At 58.3% G+C, this 20,370-nt stretch overlaps 5 protein-coding genes across 5 annotated transcripts; 2 read left to right on the forward strand and 3 right to left on the reverse strand.

Moving 5' to 3' along the window:
• Nucleotides 1–147: 147 nt before the first annotated feature.
• LTHEOB_11897 (MFS efflux transporter) lies at nucleotides 148–2,007 on the forward strand (the record flags this gene model as incomplete). Its single annotated transcript, XM_035508703.1, has 2 exons — nucleotides 148–1,425; nucleotides 1,564–2,007. 2 exons carry the CDS (start codon nucleotides 148–150, stop codon nucleotides 2,005–2,007), a joined length of 1,722 nt encoding a protein of 573 aa, XP_035365466.1.
• Nucleotides 2,008–2,621: 614 nt separating this feature from the next.
• On the reverse strand, nucleotides 2,622–5,118 carry LTHEOB_11898 (uncharacterized protein; the record flags this gene model as incomplete). The annotated part of the gene is made up of 2 exons (XM_035508704.1): nucleotides 2,622–3,758; nucleotides 3,808–5,118. The coding sequence occupies 2 exons, from the start codon at nucleotides 5,116–5,118 to the stop codon at nucleotides 2,622–2,624; spliced, it is 2,448 nt and encodes an 815-aa protein (XP_035365467.1).
• Nucleotides 5,119–5,700: 582 nt separating this feature from the next.
• LTHEOB_11899 (ABC transporter) lies at nucleotides 5,701–10,297 on the reverse strand (the record flags this gene model as incomplete). The annotated part of the gene is made up of 2 exons (XM_035508705.1): nucleotides 5,701–6,124; nucleotides 6,180–10,297. 2 exons carry the CDS (start codon nucleotides 10,295–10,297, stop codon nucleotides 5,701–5,703), a joined length of 4,542 nt encoding a protein of 1,513 aa, XP_035365468.1.
• Nucleotides 10,298–12,606: 2,309 nt separating this feature from the next.
• On the reverse strand, nucleotides 12,607–15,311 carry LTHEOB_11900 (F-box and wd domain protein; the record flags this gene model as incomplete). Its single annotated transcript, XM_035508708.1, has 3 exons — nucleotides 12,607–12,773; nucleotides 12,828–15,008; nucleotides 15,059–15,311. The coding sequence occupies 3 exons, from the start codon at nucleotides 15,309–15,311 to the stop codon at nucleotides 12,607–12,609; spliced, it is 2,601 nt and encodes an 866-aa protein (XP_035365469.1).
• A 1,076-nt stretch (nucleotides 15,312–16,387) lies between these two features.
• On the forward strand, nucleotides 16,388–19,690 carry LTHEOB_11901 (Rho guanyl nucleotide exchange factor; the record flags this gene model as incomplete). Its single annotated transcript, XM_035508709.1, has 6 exons — nucleotides 16,388–16,912; nucleotides 16,968–17,528; nucleotides 17,580–17,837; nucleotides 17,959–18,139; nucleotides 18,201–18,916; nucleotides 19,031–19,690. The coding sequence occupies 6 exons, from the start codon at nucleotides 16,388–16,390 to the stop codon at nucleotides 19,688–19,690; spliced, it is 2,901 nt and encodes a 966-aa protein (XP_035365470.1).
• Between the last annotated feature and the right edge of the window lie 680 nt (nucleotides 19,691–20,370).

The raw sequence follows: 20,370 nt of genomic DNA on the forward strand, positions 1-20,370 counted from the left end.
GACTTGTGGCAACGCATGCTTACTCGGATTGCTAAGCAATATGCCTGCCCCGCACATCCCCGGATTATTTCTTTCGCAGTGTCCCTGCAATGTCTACAGTCCATCTGATATAGGAACTTATTGACTTTCACCCCTGTATCCAGCAAGATGGCTCACGCATTGGGCAATCTCTTCGACATTGAAGACCCCAAATGCATCACCACACCTCCCCGCTCACGCAAGAAGTCTGTCTCTATTCGCACGCCTCCTTCCGACCAAGAGCTCGACGATCTCATCTTTGGCGACCGCCTCTCGGCTCCGCAAACCCACCCGTCAACTCCCAAAAGCGGCTCTGAACATGCCACTTCCAGCCGCCCGGCTAGAAGCCACGCAGGAGTGCAGACGCCCGTCACGCCGAGCGAGCTCGAGGGCGCGATAGCGAACAACAACATCAGCACACCCACAGCAGACGGCGGCCCCGCCCACCCGGCCATCCAAACCTTCTGGAACCCGCCCATGAACAAATGGCGCGTCCTCTGCGCCTGCCTGGTCTACTTCGGCAACGGGCTGTCCGACTCGGCCCCGGGCGCGCTGATCCCCTACATGGAGACCTTCTACAGCATCGGCTACGCCGTCGTCTCGCTCATCTTCGTCGCCAACGCCGCAGGCTTCGTCAGCGCCGCCTTCTGCACCGACGGCCTGCTGCTGGCGCGCCTGGGCCGCGCGCGCACGCTCGTCGTGTCGGAGCTGATCATGCTGGCCGGCTACGTCGTCCTCGTGTGCACGCCGCCCGCCTTCGCCGGCGTCGTGGCGGCTTTCTTCCTGCTTGGCTTCGGCTGCGCTATCAATCTTGCTCTTAACAACGTCTTTTGCTCCACCCTCGCCAACTCGACGCTCCTCCTCGGCCTGACGCATGGCAGCTACGGCGTCGGCGGCACCGTGGGGCCCATCGTCGCGACGGCCCTGGCTGGGTCGGGCGTCTTGTGGAGTCGGTTTTATTTCTTGACCATGGGCGTGCGCGTCGTCTGCGTGGTGTTCAATGCGTGGGCCTTTTGGAACTATGAGAAGGAAAACAGTGGTGGTGGTGATGATGATGATGATGATGATGATGATGATGTTGTCATCGCTGGCGCCGGCGCCGCTGTCGCTACGGAGGCTAATCTGTTGACGGAGCTGGAGCAGACTGCGAGCCGGCGTGCGGCTGCGGAGACTCGTGCGGAGGGAGGGGAAGATGTACGACAGCAGCAGCAGACGACGACACCCAAACCGACGAAGCGAGAGCTGCTGAAGCAGGCGCTGCGGAACCGGGTCACGGTCGGCGGCGCGCTGTTTATCTTCATGTACCAAGGTGCTGAAGTCGCCATCGCAGGCTGGGTAATTTCCTTCCTGATCGACTACCGTGGGGGCGACCCGGCGCAAGTAGGATACGTGACGGCTGGGTTTTTCGTAAGTCCTCTTTTTTCTCCCTCACTTCTTTTCCCATCCTTTCCCACCTTTCTCCCCCTAGTCTCAAAAATATTTCATCCATCGCCCTTCCCTTTACCCCCCTTAAAACCGGCACCCAAATCTGACCCCTCCAAACAGGGCGGCATAACCCTCGGCCGCTTCGCCCTCGCCCCCTTCTGCCACCACCGCCTCATCGGCGGCGAGCGCCGCGCCGTCGTCATCTTCACACTCGGCGCCCTAGCCCTCGACCTCCTCGTCTGGCTCGTCCCGAACCTCCTCTCCAACGCCGTCTTCGTCGCCCTGTGCGGCCTGCTGCTGGGGCCCGTCTACCCCTGCGCCCAGACCGTCTTCGCCCGCCTGCTGGTCGACCGCCGCCACCTCATGACCACCTCCGTCGGCTTCATCTCCGGCGCTGGTAGTAGTGGTGGCGCTCTCGTGCCGTTTGTGACCGGTGCATTGGCGCAGGTGAGGGGCAGTGGGACGTGGGTGCTGCATCCGGTTTGTGTGGTGGCGTTTGTGGGGATGGTGGTGTGTTGGTGGGCGATGCCGGGTGGTGGGAGGAAGGTGAAGGGGAGGGAGTGAGGGGGTTCTCGTGTTGGCCATTGTGCGTGTGCAAGGGGGGGTGCTTGTGAAGTCAAAAAGGAAGATTGAATGAGACCCAAGACCGAGGGGGCATGGGAGAAGGAAAAAGTATTTGTGAAGGTTGAGTTAAGGCAGGGGGGGAGAAACCAAGGATACCCTGCCGGGCAATCAAAAGATCAAAAGTAAACGCGGAACTTTGAGTACTCTTGATACGGTGCGTAACTTATTATCTTTAGGTTTCTTTCATCTTCATCTTCAGTGTTGCAATACTGAGTGAACTGAGCTCGTAACACAAAAAGAGCTATCCTGACGTACAGTCAACTTACCTACGTCTATTAGCGTTGCTTCCACTCCTCAAGAACACAAAGAAAGCCCAAAAATCATCATACCGCATCGATTAAAAGGATATCAAGTATTACCAAGGAAGTGACCCGAACACCGTTCCCCAAAGACCAGCCGTGTCCATACAACCTAACCGCCTGCATCACAAGGCGACGGCAACAACCCAATCGTCAAACTTTCCCGTCCGAGAGCCAAAGAAAAAAACACCAAGTAAACACCCCTACCAATCCCAACCCAGCAAGACCATCGTAACGCATATCCGACCATCAGCATCAACACCCACCACCACCACACCCACCACCACCCCCTCCTCCCCCACCGCCGCAACCACCCGACCCTCCACACCCACCACTAGCACCACCTCCGCACCCACCCGCACCGCCGCACCCCCCACCACCGCAGGTGCCCCCGACGCCCGCACAGCCGCCACCGGCGCCAATCATGCCCCCGCAGGTGCCCTGGCAGCAGCCGCCCGACAAGCCCGAGCCCGTCTCGGCGAAGCCGGGGTCGCTGCCGCCGACGTAGCCGACGCCGCCGAGCGGGTAAGGGCCGTAGGCGTAGCCGATGAAGGGGGCGCAGGCGGCGCCGTAGTAGTAAGCGTTCGAAGAGTTGCGGTCGTCTTTGTTTTTCTTCTTCTTGTCGCCGATGTCGAGGTGCGTGTTGGCCTGGGCGGCGTAGTATTCCTCGCGGACGGGGGGCTCGCGGCCTTCTTTCTTAGCGCGGCGGACGGCCGCCGCAAAGGCGCGTTCGAGGTGCGAGCGGCGCGCCGCCGACCAGGCGTAGCTGTTGTTGGTGCGGACCGAGCTGTGCGACGAGATGTGGGGGCCCGAGCGCGGGTCGCTGGGGTGCTCGACGCCGTCGGCTTCGTGGAGCGAGGCCGAGGCGGAATGGTTCGTCGTCTTGAAGAGGCGGGACAGTGGTGACGTGTGGGATTCGCGGATGGCTTCGCAGTACCAGCAGGTGCACTCGGAGTAGGGCTCGCCGAACATGCGTTGGTACGTCTTGCTGGTCCATTCGAACGACTCGTCCAGCTTGGCCTCCTCGACCTTGTCGTCGTGGTCGATGAAGACGCCGTTGCAGATGGTCTGGCAGAAGTTGTAGTAGTTGGAGGGGAGCGTCTGGTGCGTGTGCCAGGCGAGGTCGACGTCGAGGGTCGGCACGGCCATCTTTTTGGGGTGAGCTGCCATGATTCTGAAGAAGTTTTTATACTTCTTGAGCAGGCGTTCAGAGGTGGAGTAGACCGTCGGCGAGAAAAGCCAGCCGATGTTGTGCATCTTCTCGATGAAGGTTCCTTGCCGAATCACTGCGCCGATAAGGTTGATGCCGAAGACAGAATGGTTCTTCCAATAGCGAGACATCATTCGGCGGACAGACACGAGCTCACGCGGGGTAGGACGACCCCCAGGGCCCTGATCTTGTTAGCAAACTCTCTTCTGAACTGTGGTCGTGGCAACAAACCGAGCTCCATGTTGACGTCAAGTTCTTCTGGGACAGTCCTTCTTCAAAAACGATTCTCACTGAGTCGAGGCTCGCGCTAGGGTCGCGCTTCAAGTCCGTGGCCTCGAGCAGCTTTATGTGAATCGGGGATTGTTTGATCCAGCCACTAGCAAAGAAGGTTGGGGGGTTGAATGACTTCTTTCCGCGGTATGGTGGCCGGCCCATGTTATCCAAAATGGTACCGCACATTGGCACGTCTTCCCTCATGAGACGTGAGATGTCTTGACGAAACTGCCACACCTCAAGGGTGTCATGTGTTATAGTACACTTGCAGTTAGGGCAAGTCTTGGCGAAGCTGCCGTCAGAATATCCATCTCCAGGAACGAACTCCGAATCGGGGCCGTAGGGAAAGCCCGCACCGCGTGACCACGGAACGGACAAGAAGGTAGCTTGTGTGCAGAAGGGGCAACGCAGGTCCTTGTCAATCGGATCATCCAGGTTATCCCACGAGAGTTGAGCGCTGCGCCTCCACATGGCCTTCACGGGCTCACCGACATCGTAATCAAAAGTAGTGTTGTCGATACACGTATTGATGTCCGCCCAGGGTAGACCAGTAGCCCAGAAGTCCAGGCAGCCATAACGCAAGCAGTCCTCGAAGAAGATGCGGGGGTTGAGCGTGTGTGCATGCCAGACCATGAGGACGTCAAGCGGAGGAAGATTCTCCGGGAAGAAATTGCGAAGTCGCTCGCCCAGGGAGCCGGCTGTTTCGTGCAGCGTCGAGTCTGCAAGCAGCTTTGTAGAATACATGGGGCCCACCATCTCGCCGCCGGTAAGCTTGGGGATGCGCTCAAGGAACCACTGCTCGTAACGCTCGACGGCACGCGAGACGTAGACTGCCCATCTCTTCTCGCGGACCTGCTTGATCTTGTGCTTCAGCTCCTCGTCGACGGCGCCATCCTCGGCCTTAGCATCCTGGTCGAGAGCCTTCTTCTCATACTGCGGGGCGGCGGTGGCGGGCGTGGGGCTAGCAATGCCAAAGATACCCTCGGTGGTTTCGATATCCTGGCGGAGGTTGTAGAAGGCCTCCAGCAGCTTGAGGTGAACGATGCACTCGTCGGCAGCAGGCACAGCTTGCCTACGAAGCGGGTCGATGTTGAGACTCTGCAGGCGGGAAGTGAAGTCTGGTGGCAAGGCAGGGGCCTCGTTTGACGGGCCGTCGGTCTGCTGTTCACCATACGCAGGTGGCGGGGCGGCGGCTGAGGAACTGTTGCGTGAATGGCTCGAGACAAACGAGTCGCGGGGACTCTTCTTGAGCTTGTTGGGAAGACTCATGGTGAGGAGTAGGACTGAAGGGATTAATCCATGGATAGGTCTTTGAGGTAAATGTCGTGGGAAGGGCGGAAGCAAGAGGGCGGTATTAAATGCTGTGCAAGTCGCGACTGCCGTTTTAGTGGCCGGGATGCATCGTTTACGCGAATCCTGAAGGAACGTGAGTCCGGTGAAGAGAACGGCGATCGGGTGGCTTTGGGGGCTGAAACAGAGGGCCGCAGGGCAGTTGCTGCTAGCCAGCAAGGCTTAGCCAGGCGCACCGCGCCGATCGCACCCAGTGAGCCCTGTGAGCCCTGCCAATTTTAGACCCACAACAACCACTTCGGTACACCGGTACATGTCGACGTCACTGGCAACGGCGCGTGGCTTAGCTGAAAATGTGCATTGCTATCTCGTCTACTACACAAAGGTCCACCCCCGAGGTCTATCAATCTCTAAATGTCTCAGCAGACATATGACCGGATTCCCAAACGCCGCGCTGTACTTCAGCTTTACCCCACATAGCTGGGCATATGCAATAAAATCTCATACACTGAATAAACGTGTCTCGCTTCGAGACGGGGAATAGAAAACAACCACATCCACCTACTCCTGCTTCTTCTTGCTGGGCTTCTTGGGCACGCGAGCCAGCCAGTAGATGAAGATGGCAGCGAAAACGTTGAAGATGACATAGACCCACATGATGCCGAAGTTCCTCCAAGCATCCTTCCAGTAGATGTCGACCGACGCGAGGAAGGAGTTGGTCGAGTCCATGGAGCAGAACTGGCAGCCAGTCGTCGCGTCGGGGTTGAGCATGTAGCCGCCGCCGGTGAGCTCCGTGTACGGCTGGATGTACTCCTGGCACGTCTGGTTCGCCATAGGCTCGAACTTGAGGAATTCGTTGGACGCGCACGAGGCCGGAGCGTTGGCGACGGCCGTGGATAGCATACCCGATATCAGATATGTGAAAGGCGACAGGTAGTACATGAAGATCCAGAAGCCGGGCAATGCTTCCTTGGTGGCGAGAACACTGCGACAACGTTAGCTTTAATTCACTTCACAAACGACTGCGAATGATGACTTACCCGCAAAAGATGAGCGTCAGCATGAAGAGCAGGTTGGCAATGTTACCACCAGTCTCAGCCGCCTCGATACCCGCAATGACCATGTCGGTAAAGGTGCTCGTGAACATGAGGAAGGCCCAGATCAACAGGAACATCAGCGCGCCACGCTCAGTGACATCGTTGGGCTCCGCGTTCCTCCACAGGCCGATGGGGTAGTACCACGTGAAGAAGAGAAGAACGGCAGCCAGCGAGTTCCAGGGCAGCTCGACGACGATCTGGGAGAGCATGAAGGCCTTCCACGAGTACGTCTTGCTGGGGCGCTCGCGCACTTCGTACAGCGCGCGCTGAGTGACAAAGTGAGGCATGATCTGCTGCACCAGGTTGCCGAAGATGGTCATGAGCATGAAGATGGCGAACATCTGGTTCTGGAGACCTTGCTGCGTGTTCTGTGCCTTGAAGAAGGAGAAGCCGACGAAGAGACCGGAAGCAATGACCAGGACGAGCTTGGAGTAGATGTACGAGGGCGTGCGCCAGTACTGCTCGAAGACACGCTTGGTGACCTCCCAAAGCTGGAGACCGAACGGCGCGGCGAATTCACGGAAGCTGGCCTGCTCATTGCCGGACGAGGGCTGCGACTTCTGCGGAAGCTCCGCCTTCATCTGGGCAAGCTCATCCTTGACAGACTTGTACTCGGGACTGTTGCGCCAGGCCTGGTGCCAGTCAATGTCCGTGTGCGAACCAGGAGCTGCGCCAATGACCTCGAGCATCCATTCAGCTGGGTTGGCCTCGGTCGGGCAAGGAGGCGCGCCGTTACGCTCAAAGTAGTTGGTAAGGACCTTCGAGTTCTGGCCAATCTCGCCAAAGTAGACGGTCCTGCCACCCCTGGCCAGGAAGAGAAGACGATCGAAGCGCTGGAAAAGCATGGCCGAAGGCTGGTGAATCGTGCAGAGGATGGCTTGGCCGTTCTTGGTGAGCTTCTCCATCAGGTCGCAAATGGCCCAGGAAGTCTGAGAGTCGAGACCGGAGGTGGGTTCGTCAAGGAAGAGCAGGAGCTGAGGCTTGGCCGCCAGCTCGACACCGATAGTAAGACGCTTGCGCTGCTCGACGTTGAGACCTTCACCGGGAACACCGACAACGGCATCGGCATACTCCTCCATGTCAAGAAGCTTGATGACCTCGTCGACGTACGCGAGCTTCTCCTCGCGAGAGACGTGAGCAGGCTGGCGGAGCAGAGCGCTGAAGTTCAGGGCCTCGCGAACGGTCGAAGTCTGAAGGTGCAAGTCCTGCTGCTGGACGTAGCCGGTCTTGCGCTGGAACGAGGCATCACGCTGGCGACCATCGACAAAGGCATCACCGGTAATGACACCCATGGTGACACGGGTTGCGAGCACATCCAGAAGCGTAGTCTTACCGGCACCAGAGACACCCATGAGAGCAGTGAGCGTGCCGGGCTTGACCCAGCCGTCGACGTGGTCGAGAATGCGGCGGTCCTCGCCCTTGATCTTGATGTCGTAGCACATGTCCTCCCAGTGGAAGATGGCAGTCTGCTTCTGAATGATGGCAGCCGAGTTGTCGGTCTTCTCGGAAACAGGGGCACGGCCAGCGGGAGCGGATTCAACGTCACTCTTAGCGGTAGCGGGAACGAAGCCGCGGCGGAAGACGAGGACTTCACCCTTCGACTTCTTGGCCGAAATGAACTCGGTAGCAGCGAGGTAGGCGGCACACAAACCGATCATGAAGGCGAACTCGATGCCCAGGTTCCTCCACTTGTGCGAGTGGTAGTACTCGTACGAAGAGTTGATGTACGCATCTCCGTTGACGTAGCCCTGGCCCGGCTGTGCGCCAGTGGTGCCACACACCATGTTCAAAGGACCAATGTTCTCGTAGCCCGGAAGCTGGTTGCTCGGGACGAATTGCGAACAGGTGTAGTTACGGTTGTGGAACTCGTTGATCATCAAAGACTCGAATCCATACGAGATGGGGTCCAAGTAGTTGATCCAGCGAGACCAGCCCAGCATGTAGCGTGTCGGAATGACGAAGCCAGTGTAGATGACCAGGGCAAGGATGAGAACAGCTGCCGGGGCCATGGCCTGGGACAGGGTGCGAGAGACGGAAGCGATGGTGCGGAACATCATCGACATGACCAACGTGAGGATAAACGAGATCAGGAGGAAGAAGAAGAAGGCTCCCGGTTCGCGGCGGAGATTGGTCATGAAGTACAGGATCAGGTTGAAGCATATCGCATTGCCGATCTTGTACGGTAGATCCGTAAGCATCGATGCATAGGCCTCAGCCGAGGGATGGTACAGGGCATATCGAGCGTGCTTCTCCACAATCGGACGTTGGGCATAGAGAGTCAGGATTTCCAGAGCAGAACCAAAGGCGTTGAACAGGACGGCGAAGAACAAAAGGGCACCGCGGCGGTAGAAACTCGATGTGTCCTCCGGGAGATTGTAGAAGACAGAGCCAAGAATGAGCGCCATGACGGTGTTGCCGAAGATTTGGGTGATGGTCAGACTAGGATCGCCGCGAAGACGCTGGAAACCACGCCACAGGCACAGTCTGATCTGGCCAGCGTAGGAGAGAGTGTAGGGAGACTTGACGCGCTGGTGCTTGGACTGTTGTGCCTGGCGAGACTGCTTGAACTTCTCGAGGTATTCGCCACCGATAGCGTACTTCTTGTCGTACTCATCGATGTCCTTGAGCAGCTGAGCGCGAGCCTGGCTCTCCTTCCAGCGAGCGGCGAACTCATCGGGGGTACGGGGGACCCTGTTCTCCCAACCGGGGCGAACGACGCGCTCCTGCGGAGACGTCATCGAGGTCAGGAAATCGGCAGTGGTCTGGCGATCAGGGCAGTCGAAGCCCATGTCGACAAAGTACTGCTTAGCCTCGTCGCAGCGACCGAAGAAGATCTGGCGACCCTCGTAGAGCACGGCAACCTTGTCGAAGGTGTCGTAAGCGGCTTGAGGGGCCTGGTAAATGGCAACGCAAGCAGTGCATCCCATCAGATCAGTCTGCATGCGCAGCGTCTTGCAGAACTCAATGGCGTTGGCCGAGTCGAGACCACGGGTCGAGTTATCCCAGCACTGCAGCGGGGCCTGGCTGAGGGTGGCCTCGGCGATGGAGACACGCTTGCGCTCACCACCAGAGACACCGCGGACGAAGTCGTTACCGACACGAGTGTTGATGGTGTGCGAGATGCCGTACATGGCCATGACGACATCGCGCATGTGCCTGGCGTAGGTCCAGTGGTCGACGTCTCCAGGCGTGTTGCGGGGAGCTCTTGCGCGAGCGGCGAAGGCAAGGGTGTCGCCAACAGTCATGTTGGGGAAGTGAACATCGACCTCGGCCGTGTAGATGGCCTCGCCACGGAAGTGGTTATGCATGTCGTGGGCCGAGATACCCTGGTAGTTGATGTACGAGCTGTCGTCGATGTTGAAACCGTGCGTCTCTCCGGAAATGGTCTTGAGCAGGGTTGAGCATCCGGAACCAGGGGGACCCAGGACGACAAGCATCTCGCCGGCCTCGACGAGGCCGTCGAAGTCGCGGAGGATGTCGATCCTGCGCTGGCCCCTGCCGAGAGCCTGGTTCACAAGGCCGGGAATGTCGATCAGGACATTGCCGACGCTCTTCTGGTAGTCGGTGGCATTTCCGTAGCCGAAGACATTCAGGCCCCTGTAAGCAATGCCAGCGGTCCGCTCGGGGAACTTTTCGGCGTCACGGGAGCGGATGTGGAGCAGGGCTTTGGCCCATGCGCGGGCGTTGAAGTTCTCTCCGTTGGGGTCCAGGGACGAGTTGGGCTCGGCCTCAGTGAATGGGTTCTTGCCAATGGCCGAGTAGCGAGAGGCATTGGTGTACTGGCGGGCTAGAGAAGTGACCTGGCGTATACGCTCGGCCTCGGACTGCTGGCTGTCACTGTCCGAATCGTGCTTTTCATCCTCGACGGGCTTGTTCGAGGCGGCGGTGCGGCCGCGGGACTGGGATCGTGTTCTGGTGGTGGCGAGGGTTGTTGCTGAGGCTCTCTCGAGGTTTATCTCCTCCTGCTCGAGATGCTGAGGCGTAAGTGTTGATTGCTGAGGGACGCCGTTGCGCTGCTCTGTGCCATCGTTGCTGCCAAACGCGCCCATGAACGACGACATGGCGGCGATGGAGCTGGGGGAGCTCCTTTGGATTAGGTAATTAGCGGTAGGGTAGTGGGATTAAGGCGAGTGGGAAAGTGGCGGTTTATGTATGGTGGATTATGGGTTAAGTCCCGAGGATAATGGGTTAAGGCCCGTAGGATATGTTGGATCTGGGGTACAAGAGAGGCGATTGTATTTATTATTAGGAAGAATCGTACGCCCACGCGCCCCATCAGCGGGCTAGGGAGCCCGCCAGGTCTCGGGATGTGCGAGCAACGGTCTCCGGGCTCGTTCCATTGACAAGCGAGGATGCGCAGCGGCTTGGCGCCGAACGGATGGCGGAATCAGGCCTCTCCGGAAGCCCGCTAGCCCGCGAGCAGCAGCTGCTAGGCCAGGCAGGGCACGAGCCCGAACCACGCCAGAAGTTTCCTAAGCACACATCCCAGGCGCCCATCGCCGGGTGCCCTGTGCGCGGCCGGTTGCTGCACTTCCGGGTCCGCTGCCAATCTGCCCGTAAGGCAGCGCTTGCGAGGAAAACGCCTCACCGACGTCCAAGCCGGGCCGTCTGCTGCACCCTCCCTTATCACCGCGTGTCACCCTGCCCCACGCATTCCTCCTTCCGGGTCAGCACGACCCGGTCCCGGGCTGAATCATCAAGACTGCATGCAACTTCCATCTCACTGTTCCCGTCAGCCCTGGGACATGGTCTTCAGCTCGAGTGTCCTTTCATATCGAGCACCTTCTCATTCCGTCCGGGAGTGCGCTGCGTCGTCCTGGCCCCGGCACCACCAACATTGGGGCGACTGTAGTCGCGAGAACCGACGTCGTCCCGCGTTTCTTTCTTTTAAGCTTGTCTGCATCCCGCTCTTGGCGAGTCGGACAACCCGAGCGTCTCGCTTTCGCGTTTGCGATCCTCTTCGCTTTGGGTTGCATGCGAATGCTGCACGAAAGCGGCGGGCCAAGGGGGGCTCCCCACTCAAGTAGCCCTGAGGCCAGCAAGTCAACTGCAGCCGCACAAAAGTCCGGGTCCAGATCTGCCCCGTGAGTCAGTGCGCTGGCGTCCGAGCTCGTACTTCCGCGCGTCTCATTCGCCCGCGGTGCGGCTGCGCGCTGCGATGCTGCTGTTTCTTTGACCGTTTCAGGGCATCGTTTCGAAGATGGGTGAATCGTCAGAATGACTAACCACGCATCGCATTGTGCGCACAGTCAGCAGCATGAACCTGCAAGGCTGCCGAGGCGGCTCTTTCACGATGATGTCAGCCCGCCGCCACTCTAAAAGCATCCGGCACGCACGGATCGGGTTCCGGATAAGAGTCTCGAGATCTGGTTGCCTCTTGGCTCCTCCGCAGTAACGGGGACAAAGAGAGTTTGTTCGAGAACAAGCACGAGAAGGGACACCGGCGGCGATCCGGTTTTTGCGGCGTTAGGGGCCCGGGTAGATCCTGCGCGATACGCTGCTAAATGACGTGTGGTCCTGTGGCGTCCGGCTGCCGGACCGCCGTGTGCCGAGCGGTGACCCCAGCGGCCTCGCCCATGGCATCTTCCGACCAAGTCCATCGCTTCCGCTCTTCTGGGATCCTGGGGTCCTTCTTCTGCTGTCTCGACACCTCTGACTCGACGTCAAAAGTAGCCGTTGGCGTGTGCGACAGCCGTTGCGGTGACGAAAGGGGTACCTGTTCGCCCTACAGCACACCAACAGTGCGCCAATTATTGAATTGACCCTCTCCAACCCACCCACACAAATACCTACGTGTGCAGTCGATCGTAAAACGTATGCTTCTCTTTTGCCAGGGTGGGGGTCCCTCCGTCTTCTCCTTCCGTTCCGGTGTACATACGTGCGGACAAATATCTCCGGACGTGCAAGCCTGCCCAGAGATCTGGTTATGAACCTCACCGATGAACCAGCCTACCTAGTCAGGGGAAATGCCATCTCACCAAGCATTGGAAACTTCCATGAGCCATCACTTCGGCTCCGGCTGCTTCCTGGTGCGCGTACGTATGCTCCAATCAGCCTGCGAGGAATATATTACTACGCCGTAGAAGTGGACACTGAGCAACCTTGGCTACGACATCCACTACTGCTTTTTAGTCAAGTTGAGACAGGAAGAGTAAACGGCGGCAGGTGCTAGCTGCCCAACAAACCGGAACCTGACTCCGTACTCCGTTCCGAGAACCCCTTATCCAAAGCAGATTGCCCTAAATCTTTCGAAACCCACAACATACACAAGACCCTACCAAGAGAAATGATGCAAGAACACTTCCCGTCCCTCAACTTTTCTTTCTAATGGCTTCTCATGAGAACTAGCCCTCAGACATACGCCGCTTTATTAGTAACCTTCGCCGAAGAACCTGCTCGCAGCTATGATTTCCTGGTCGTTGTTGGCAAAGTCCCACCCGACAATCGTCGGGTCTTGACTACAGCAGATGATGCGTCGAGAATCGAACTGCAACTTGAACACACGGGAGTTGCTGCCGGTCGGATTCACTGTGCCGCCTACAAGGGGAACGTGGTGATGATGGTGATGGTGGTGCCCATGCTGCTGGTTACCATTGTGAGCCGGTTGTGCAGGTGCCTGAGCATTGTTGCCAGCCTGGGCTGCTTGTCCTTGGGGTGCTTGCATGGCCTGCGCTTGTTGCACCAGTTGCTGAGCTTGTTGCAGCTGCGCAACTTGCTGCTGGATCTGCTGGATGTTTGCCGGCTGGTTTGGTGCAGCCCCGTTCTGCTGTTGAGCCTGATTCTGTACTGCTTGCGATGCCGCAGTCAGCGCAGCCATTTGCTGCTGCAGTTGATGGTTCAGGCGCGCAGGCCCAGGGCCACGTCGTCTACCACCAGCACTGGCAACCGCCTCGCTCTGTAGCAGACGTTTGTGAGCAACCCATTTCCCATCCGGAGCTTTCTTCCAGATGATTATACTCTCATCATAGGAACCAGAAACGATGCGTCCCCAGCGGCTACCCCCTCCTCCCGGTGGGAGTTTAGCGCCGTATGCGAAGATTTCCCTGGGATCGCGCGAGCCCGCATTCCTCCTGCGACGTTCCTCGCGTGTGAGTTCTGTCAGCGCACCTCTTGCCCTAGCTTCGAAGTACTGCTGGTCAACAGCACGAGCCTCGGCTTCGAGCTCTTCCTCATTACCCGACATGTCGCCAAATTCTGCTTGCACGGTGCGGACAAGGTTGGCGTGGCCTCGGAGACAAGCTACTTCCGCCCCAGTCGCTCTGTCAAAGATACGTACTGTCTCGTCCGAACTGCCGGTAACAATGCGACGACCGTCAAACTGGACGCATGCGATGCCTTTGGTATGGCCGGGAATCGTCTTCAGGCAGGCGCCTGTATGAATATCCCAAACCTTTACTGTTCGGTCACCAGAAGCAGACACAATCTGGTCTTCGTAACACTGTATGGCATTGACTGCGGCACTGTGGCCGTCGAGGGTCATTAGCAGACTGAATTCTTTGAGCGGCTTGAAGTTCAAGTGCTGGTTTTCGAGTTCCTTGTCAATGTTGATAATGTAGCTGGGAAACCGAGCACCGCCACTGCTCATTCTCGGGTAGTCGTTGTCAGTAGGAAGAAGCTGCCTGCGGTTCCATACTTTGATAGTTTTGTCTTTGGAACAAGTGATGAGGTAGCGATCATCAAACCGCAAGTTGAGAACCGATTCGCTGTGCGCGCGCTCCATCTTCTTGATCATTTGTCCGGTCGAAAAGCGCCAGATGATGACGTGGCAATCGCTGCCACCAGAAACCACAAGATCGTGTTCGGGTCTCTCGTCGAATTGCAAGCAGAGCACAGAAGCGTCATGACCTGTCAGCGGGGCCACAACCAATCTCTGAGTCTCCAAGTCCCAAATGCGGATGGACTTGTCCCGACTACCACTGACGACGTGCTTGGCTGAATGCTGTATGGTGTAGACGCATTCTTTGTGCGATTCATATGGGTGTGATGGGTGGGGCAGTTGGAAGTTGGTGAACCTGCCAGCGGCCCAGTTCTCTTCCAGTCGCCGTTTCTGCTTGTAGAGATACTGCCAGTTGACCATGGGATCCCCAAAAGAGGATAAGATCAGGGAAGGCCTAATTGGCGGGTAGAGAATGTCGGCAGGAGGTGGTGAGGCAGCGTCCTCGATGGCAAACTGCGGACGGGACTCCAACCGTCGAGCCAGATCGAGAACTCTCTCCTCCGATGGAGACTGCCCCGGCGGCTGGTTTTCGTAAGCAATGTCCTGCATACCATCTTCGCTTCGGGATGAGCTATCATCAGCCTCCACAGCGCCATGTTGTTCCGCCCAATCCTTCGCATCGCCGTCAGCCACTGTAGCGACAGGCCCGCTTTGTGAGCCGTCACCAAATAAGTGCCGCTCCCTGATCCGCTTCTTGGTGTGCATCCGCTCAAGATCGCCATCGCCGCCGCGGACACGCGTCTTGCGTTCTTTCATTATCGACCTATTGGCTTTCTCATGCTCCTCAAAAGTCCTGATTTGGCGAATGTTTGCGGTCCAACCTTCGGCACCAAACATGCATTTCCACAACTGGCTGTCCAGGGCACGTCCCCGCCATGCTTTAGACAGAGTCGACGTCTTCAAAAGCGTTTCCGGCTCCAGATAGGAGAATATTTGGAAGGTGATTTCAGGCGGAAGGTACAAGACGGGGTCGAGATGGAGCCGCGAGTTCAGCCTCTCGACAATTTCCGCTATGGATGCAGTGCGCAGCGAGCGCAGGATCTCGAGGGCGATTTCTGGGAGCTGTTAGCGTTGGGCAGACTTGGAGAGCACAGACGTGGTGTACCTGATCTATCATTTTCCGGGAGACGCAGTATCCAGTCCGGGAGCGGCGCGCGGGAGGTGGTCTCCTCGGCGGGCTCAGAGAGCTGGGGCTCGCTGCGCATGGCGGTGTCGACCTCGCTCTGGCTCCGTGTGTCCTCGGAGAAGCCCTCGTCGAGCTTGAAGGGGGTTCCCATCTTGGCGTTGGGGTAGTCGTGGAGGTACGGGGTCTGGGAGGCGAACGGGCCTTGGTTCGGTGTTGCGGGCTGGTCAGCCATTGTTTGGGGGGAGGGCGGTTGGGATCAGAGGCCGCCTAGTGCCCTGGGCTTCGGTTCGTGCAAGCGGTTGGGGACGACGCAGGGCGGGCAGGGTGGACAAGCAGCAGAGCGCGACGTCACCGGGGCGCGGCGCAGGGCTGGTGGAGGAGCGGGAGCGGGCGGGCTGGCGCGGCGATAGTTGGGTGAGGGAGGCCTCCGTGCGTGGTCGAGGCCTGAGGCAGCAGGGCTGGGTCGGGGGCTAGCGGGCAGTGTCAGCGGCGCCGGGGTGGCGCGACGGCAGAGCGCGGTGAGCGAGCGAGCGAGAATTGCGGCGCGTGAGGGCCAGCAGGCGGCAATGGGCATGGGCAGCAGTGGGCGATCGCCGAGTCGGATGAGGGCACGCACGAGTCGCATCGGGCAGAGAGCCGCTGGCTGACTACGCCCGGCGGCGGCTGGGCTCTGCTCGGGACGATGGGCGGCGAGCACGCGACGGGGCGTGTTGGGCGCGCGCACACCTCCTCGCCGTCGCAACCAGCGGTCTGCAGCAGCTTCACGCGGCCGCCCACCATCTTTCGCCCTCGTCGCGCGCGCTCTGCGTCGTCTGCCGCTGTCTGCGCTGCCCGCGGCCACTGCCATCCCACCCTCGCCTTGGCGCTAGCGCCCCATCGCACAGCTTTGATCCCTCGGCGGCTTGCACTCCCAAGGGGCACGCTGAAACCGCGGCGCTCACCCGTCCAGGCCAGCACCAGCAGCACCTCATCCCCTACCCTACCGCTGCGCTCGTCCATCACCACCTCGCCGCCCGCCCGCCCGCTCGCACCCACGCGCCCTGCAGCAACCTCGACCGCGCGCCTGCGACCCCAGTGCTGCCAGCGACCTCACCGCATCCAAGCCTCCAACCTGGCGTGAAGGCGCTGCCCCCGGCGCCCCTCCGCTGCGAGGTCTCACCTCACCACCGCACCTCAAACCTTCCATTCCTCACCCCAGGCTCGGTGATGATGGAGGTTGGAGTTCATGGGCCTTTGTCTCGAACCCACACCACTCCCATCCCGACTGCACATTCCCGCCTCCACAGCGCCGGCGGGCCCACACCCCTCATGCCGAACTCAAACCATGCGAGCTTCTCGACCTATTCCTCGCGGACGTCCGACTCGTCCCAGGGCACCTCGACCTCGACCCTGTTCCCCCCGCCACCCCTGCCCACCTCGGCTCCGCCCGCCAACGGCGGGCCCGTCGAGGCCGCCAACAATGTCATCAACAAGCGCGGCGACAAAGAGGCCTCGCTGTTCATGATTTGCCTGACATTGTCGCGTCGCCTGGGCACCGTGCCCGGCTTCGCCGAAATCCTGCGCGAGGAGGAGGAGGCGGCCGACGAGGACACCGACCCGGTCACACTGCTGTGGAGGACATTCCGCAAGGGCTATCCCTTGATGACCATCTACAATGCCCTCGATCCCGACGTGCGCCTCGAGGTCGACAAGAACAAGGTGTCGGAAAAGAAGCGCGAGCAGGCCGCGACCTACAAATTCCTGTCGGCATGCATCAACCAACTCAAGTTCCCCTCGGAAGAGTGTTTCGTCATCAGCGACCTCTACGGCGACGACACGACCGGCTTTGTCAAGGTACGTTGCTTTTGCAGGCCCCGCGCATCGCGTGGCGTGATCTAACATCTACCAGGTGGTCAGGGTCGTCAACCGCGTCCTGGACCTTCTCGTCAAGGAAGGCATTATCAGCAGCGAAATGGGCGGCGGTGATGGTGCCGAATCCGATACTACCACTACGACCAAGCGGACGCAGCGCCAGCACATCATTGACGAGCTCGTCAAGACTGAGCGAACCTACGTGCAGCACCTCGAACTCCTGCAGGAGTTCAAGAAGCTGGTGGAAGAGAGGGGAATAGTCACCGGCGATGCTGTCCACGCCATTTTCCTCAACTTGAACGCTTTGCTCGACTTTCAACGCCGCTTTTTGATTCGCGTCGAACAGACAAACGCGCAACCCGAATCGGAGCAGAATTGGGGCAGGCTTTTCGTGCTATACAAGGAAGCGTTCAAGGTGTACGAGCCGTACATTGCGAACCAGAAAAAATGCGAAGAGACGGCAATGGCGGAGTTTGAAAAATTGAAGGAAACCGGCGGCCCTGCAGAGCTTCGACAGATGGTCGAATCGCCCACCAATTTGACGTCATTCTTGCTCAAGCCTTTCCAGCGCCTTGCTAAATATCCCTTGCTGTTGAAGGTACGTAATTTGTTATCTCTTGGTTTGGGCAAAACACTTATTGTTTCACAGGAGCTTAGGGACAAGGGTGATCTCGATGAGGAAAGGCGTGACGACATTTCTACCGGTATCGAAGCCGCTTCTTCCGTGCTAAAGAGAACGAATGAAGCTATCGACTTGGAAGACCGCAAGGAAGCACTCGAGGAATTGAAGAGCCGTGTCGAAGACTGGAAGGGTCATCGCATTGAAGGATTTGGAGATCTCCTGCTTTATGGTACCTTTACCGTGCTGAAGGGTGATGGAGGAGGTGGCAAGGACCAAGAGCGAGAGGTGGGTTGCCTTTCCCGTGGTACGCTGGGACATTGCGCCCGAAAGTTATCGCAAGAAACTTGCGATATTTCTGCACATGTCCCGGGTCATGCTCGTCTGCTGCTAACAACGGTGAAATTAGTACAAAATCTACCTATTCGAAATGATTCTGCTCTGTTGCAAGGAACTCAACCCCAACAAGCAGAAGAACAAATTGATGAGCAACAAGCAACTGTATGACAAGAGGGGAAAGCCCAAGTTGCAGCTCAAAGGTCGCATTTTCATGCAAAACGTTACCGATGCGATCTCAACGGCGAAGCCAGGTAAAGCTTCCAGATCCGAGAGGCCTCTTGGCTGTCAACTTACGCTTGATTTTTATTTTAGGTTCGTATACTTGCCAAATCTTTTGGAAAGGCGATCCCGGCATTGAAAACTTCGTCATTCGATTCACCACTGAGGAAACCCTTAAGAAATGGGTGCATCAAGTCGATCAACAGAGGAGACAGTTCAAGGACACCCAGAGATCGAGCAGTACCACCAAACATTCGACGACGTCAGCAACAGAATTCACGTACATCAGAGATCAGGGTCCCATCGAAAACCCTTATGCCGAGGCCGACGAAGACGACGAAATAGACGTCGCCGAAGTTACGAGCGGTTATCCTGGGCAGTCCGACTATACGCTTGCGCAGGGCGAAGCGACTGCCACGGGCAGAGCCCGATCTGCTACTGGCGAGAGTGGGGTCAACCCTCTAGATACTACTCGGCCTTCAGAGCCATCAGGTGCGAACCGCGCCCCGCCACCTCGTTTCCCCATGGGCGCTCTGCAGAATCCGCCACTCACTCTTCGTACCCAAGCTCTTCAAGCTGGCCACATTTCGCCTGGCAGCGGTGGACCCATGGACTCGTACTTCTCACCTAGCCTCGAATCTCCTATGTCAACTCGCACGAGCTCTTCTTCCGGCATGTTCCCATTTCCACGCCAGCAGATTCCAAACGGCTGGCACGGAGACGACAACAACCGTTTCACCGCGCCCGCCATGGCTCGACACGCCTCTCGCGACGCTTCAAGTGGGTCTCACATCAACGGTCGCAATGCAGTAGGACGACCATCTCTGCTACCAAATGCCGCTTCGCAAAGTGCTATGAACTCACAAATCCGCCTTCGTTCAGCTAGTAGTCCGGACATTCATAACCACCTTTCCGGCCCACAGCGGCGTATTCCAGGCGGCTCCGTACCAGACGTTCCCCCCTTCCCCACCCATTACGCTTACAACCCTGGCCTGGTGAACCGGAGCCAGAGTAATTCCCCAAACATTCCCACCTCCATGCCCCGCCAGCAGTCCCCGAGCATTCAAAGAGAAAAGCAAGCGCTACGCACCCCCGGTTCCGAGATCAACCTCCACTTCGATTACCCCGACGGCGGCGCGCGGCAGGATTCGCGCATCACGCCAGGGTCGTCGAGAACCGCGACGCCAGCATCTTCATTTGAACAGCAGAGGACGCAGACGCCCGCGGCCGACAGACCAGCCTCGCCGACGCTGCCGTCAGCGCAGCCATCTGACCTTCCGATACCCTCGCAGTTGAAGGTCAAGGTGCACTGCCCGTCTGCAGGGTCAACGATGACGCTGGTCGTCAGCACCAACATCAGCTTCCAGAGCCTCAAGGATCGCATCGATGCGAAATTGCAGCGCAGTACCAACGTGAGTCTCAGTTCTGGACAAGTAAAGCTTAAATATCTCGACGACGAGGATTACGTCAGCATTCAATCGGATGAGGATGTCCAGATGGCGTTCGAAACCTGGAAAGAGCAGCAGCGAGACCAGCTTCTTTCCGGCCAACTCGGCGAGATTGAGCTTTTCTGTCAGAAGTGAGCTTCTCGGGTACAATAGGCACTCTTCGCTTCGATCGATTCCCCTGTGCGCGTTGCTTTCGTATCCGCGATCCGCTACTCATTTACCGGCGTCTGGCTTCGGGTGGCTGCGATTGCGAATTGCATCATTTTCTGGCGCTCAATCGGCGCCTTGCGGTTGCTGTTTTTTTGTTCTGCGGTGTGTCCTTTGCTCTCTTTTTCTTCTTCTCCGCCAGCTCGACAATCTGACTTTTTCACGGGCGCACGTCGTCACTCCGCGACTGGTCGATCTATGCGGGAAGATCGTGGGCTCATTGCATGAGGAAGGGAATTGTGTTCCAGGAAATCCGGATTATCAACGCAAAAAGAGATACCACTTATCCGGACATGAAGTATGCACGGGGATATGAGAGCCTTCATCAGCATCTTCCGCTTCATTTTTTCGCTTCTCGACGCGACCTTCGCCCTTAGTCGAAGTTTGCTTTCCTTCTTTCCGACACGCCACGTGTCGGGCTGCCCCCCGCTTATCAGGTCGCGGCTTCCATATGGTCTCTGTCTCTAGTGCTGGCCTCGAGGGCCCACCCACCGCTGGACGTCATCGGGGACGTTCGAATAAAGAAAGTCTTGGATTCCGTGGGTCGAGGGAGGATACAGAAGGTAGTCGAAGGCACGGTGGAGGTGGGGGGCGAGGCGATTCGAAGT

The sequence above is a fragment of the Lasiodiplodia theobromae genome, assembly GCF_012971845.1.
Source record: "Lasiodiplodia theobromae strain AM2As chromosome Unknown scaffold_55, whole genome shotgun sequence".
NCBI classification, from domain to species: Eukaryota; Fungi; Ascomycota; class Dothideomycetes; order Botryosphaeriales; family Botryosphaeriaceae; genus Lasiodiplodia; species Lasiodiplodia theobromae.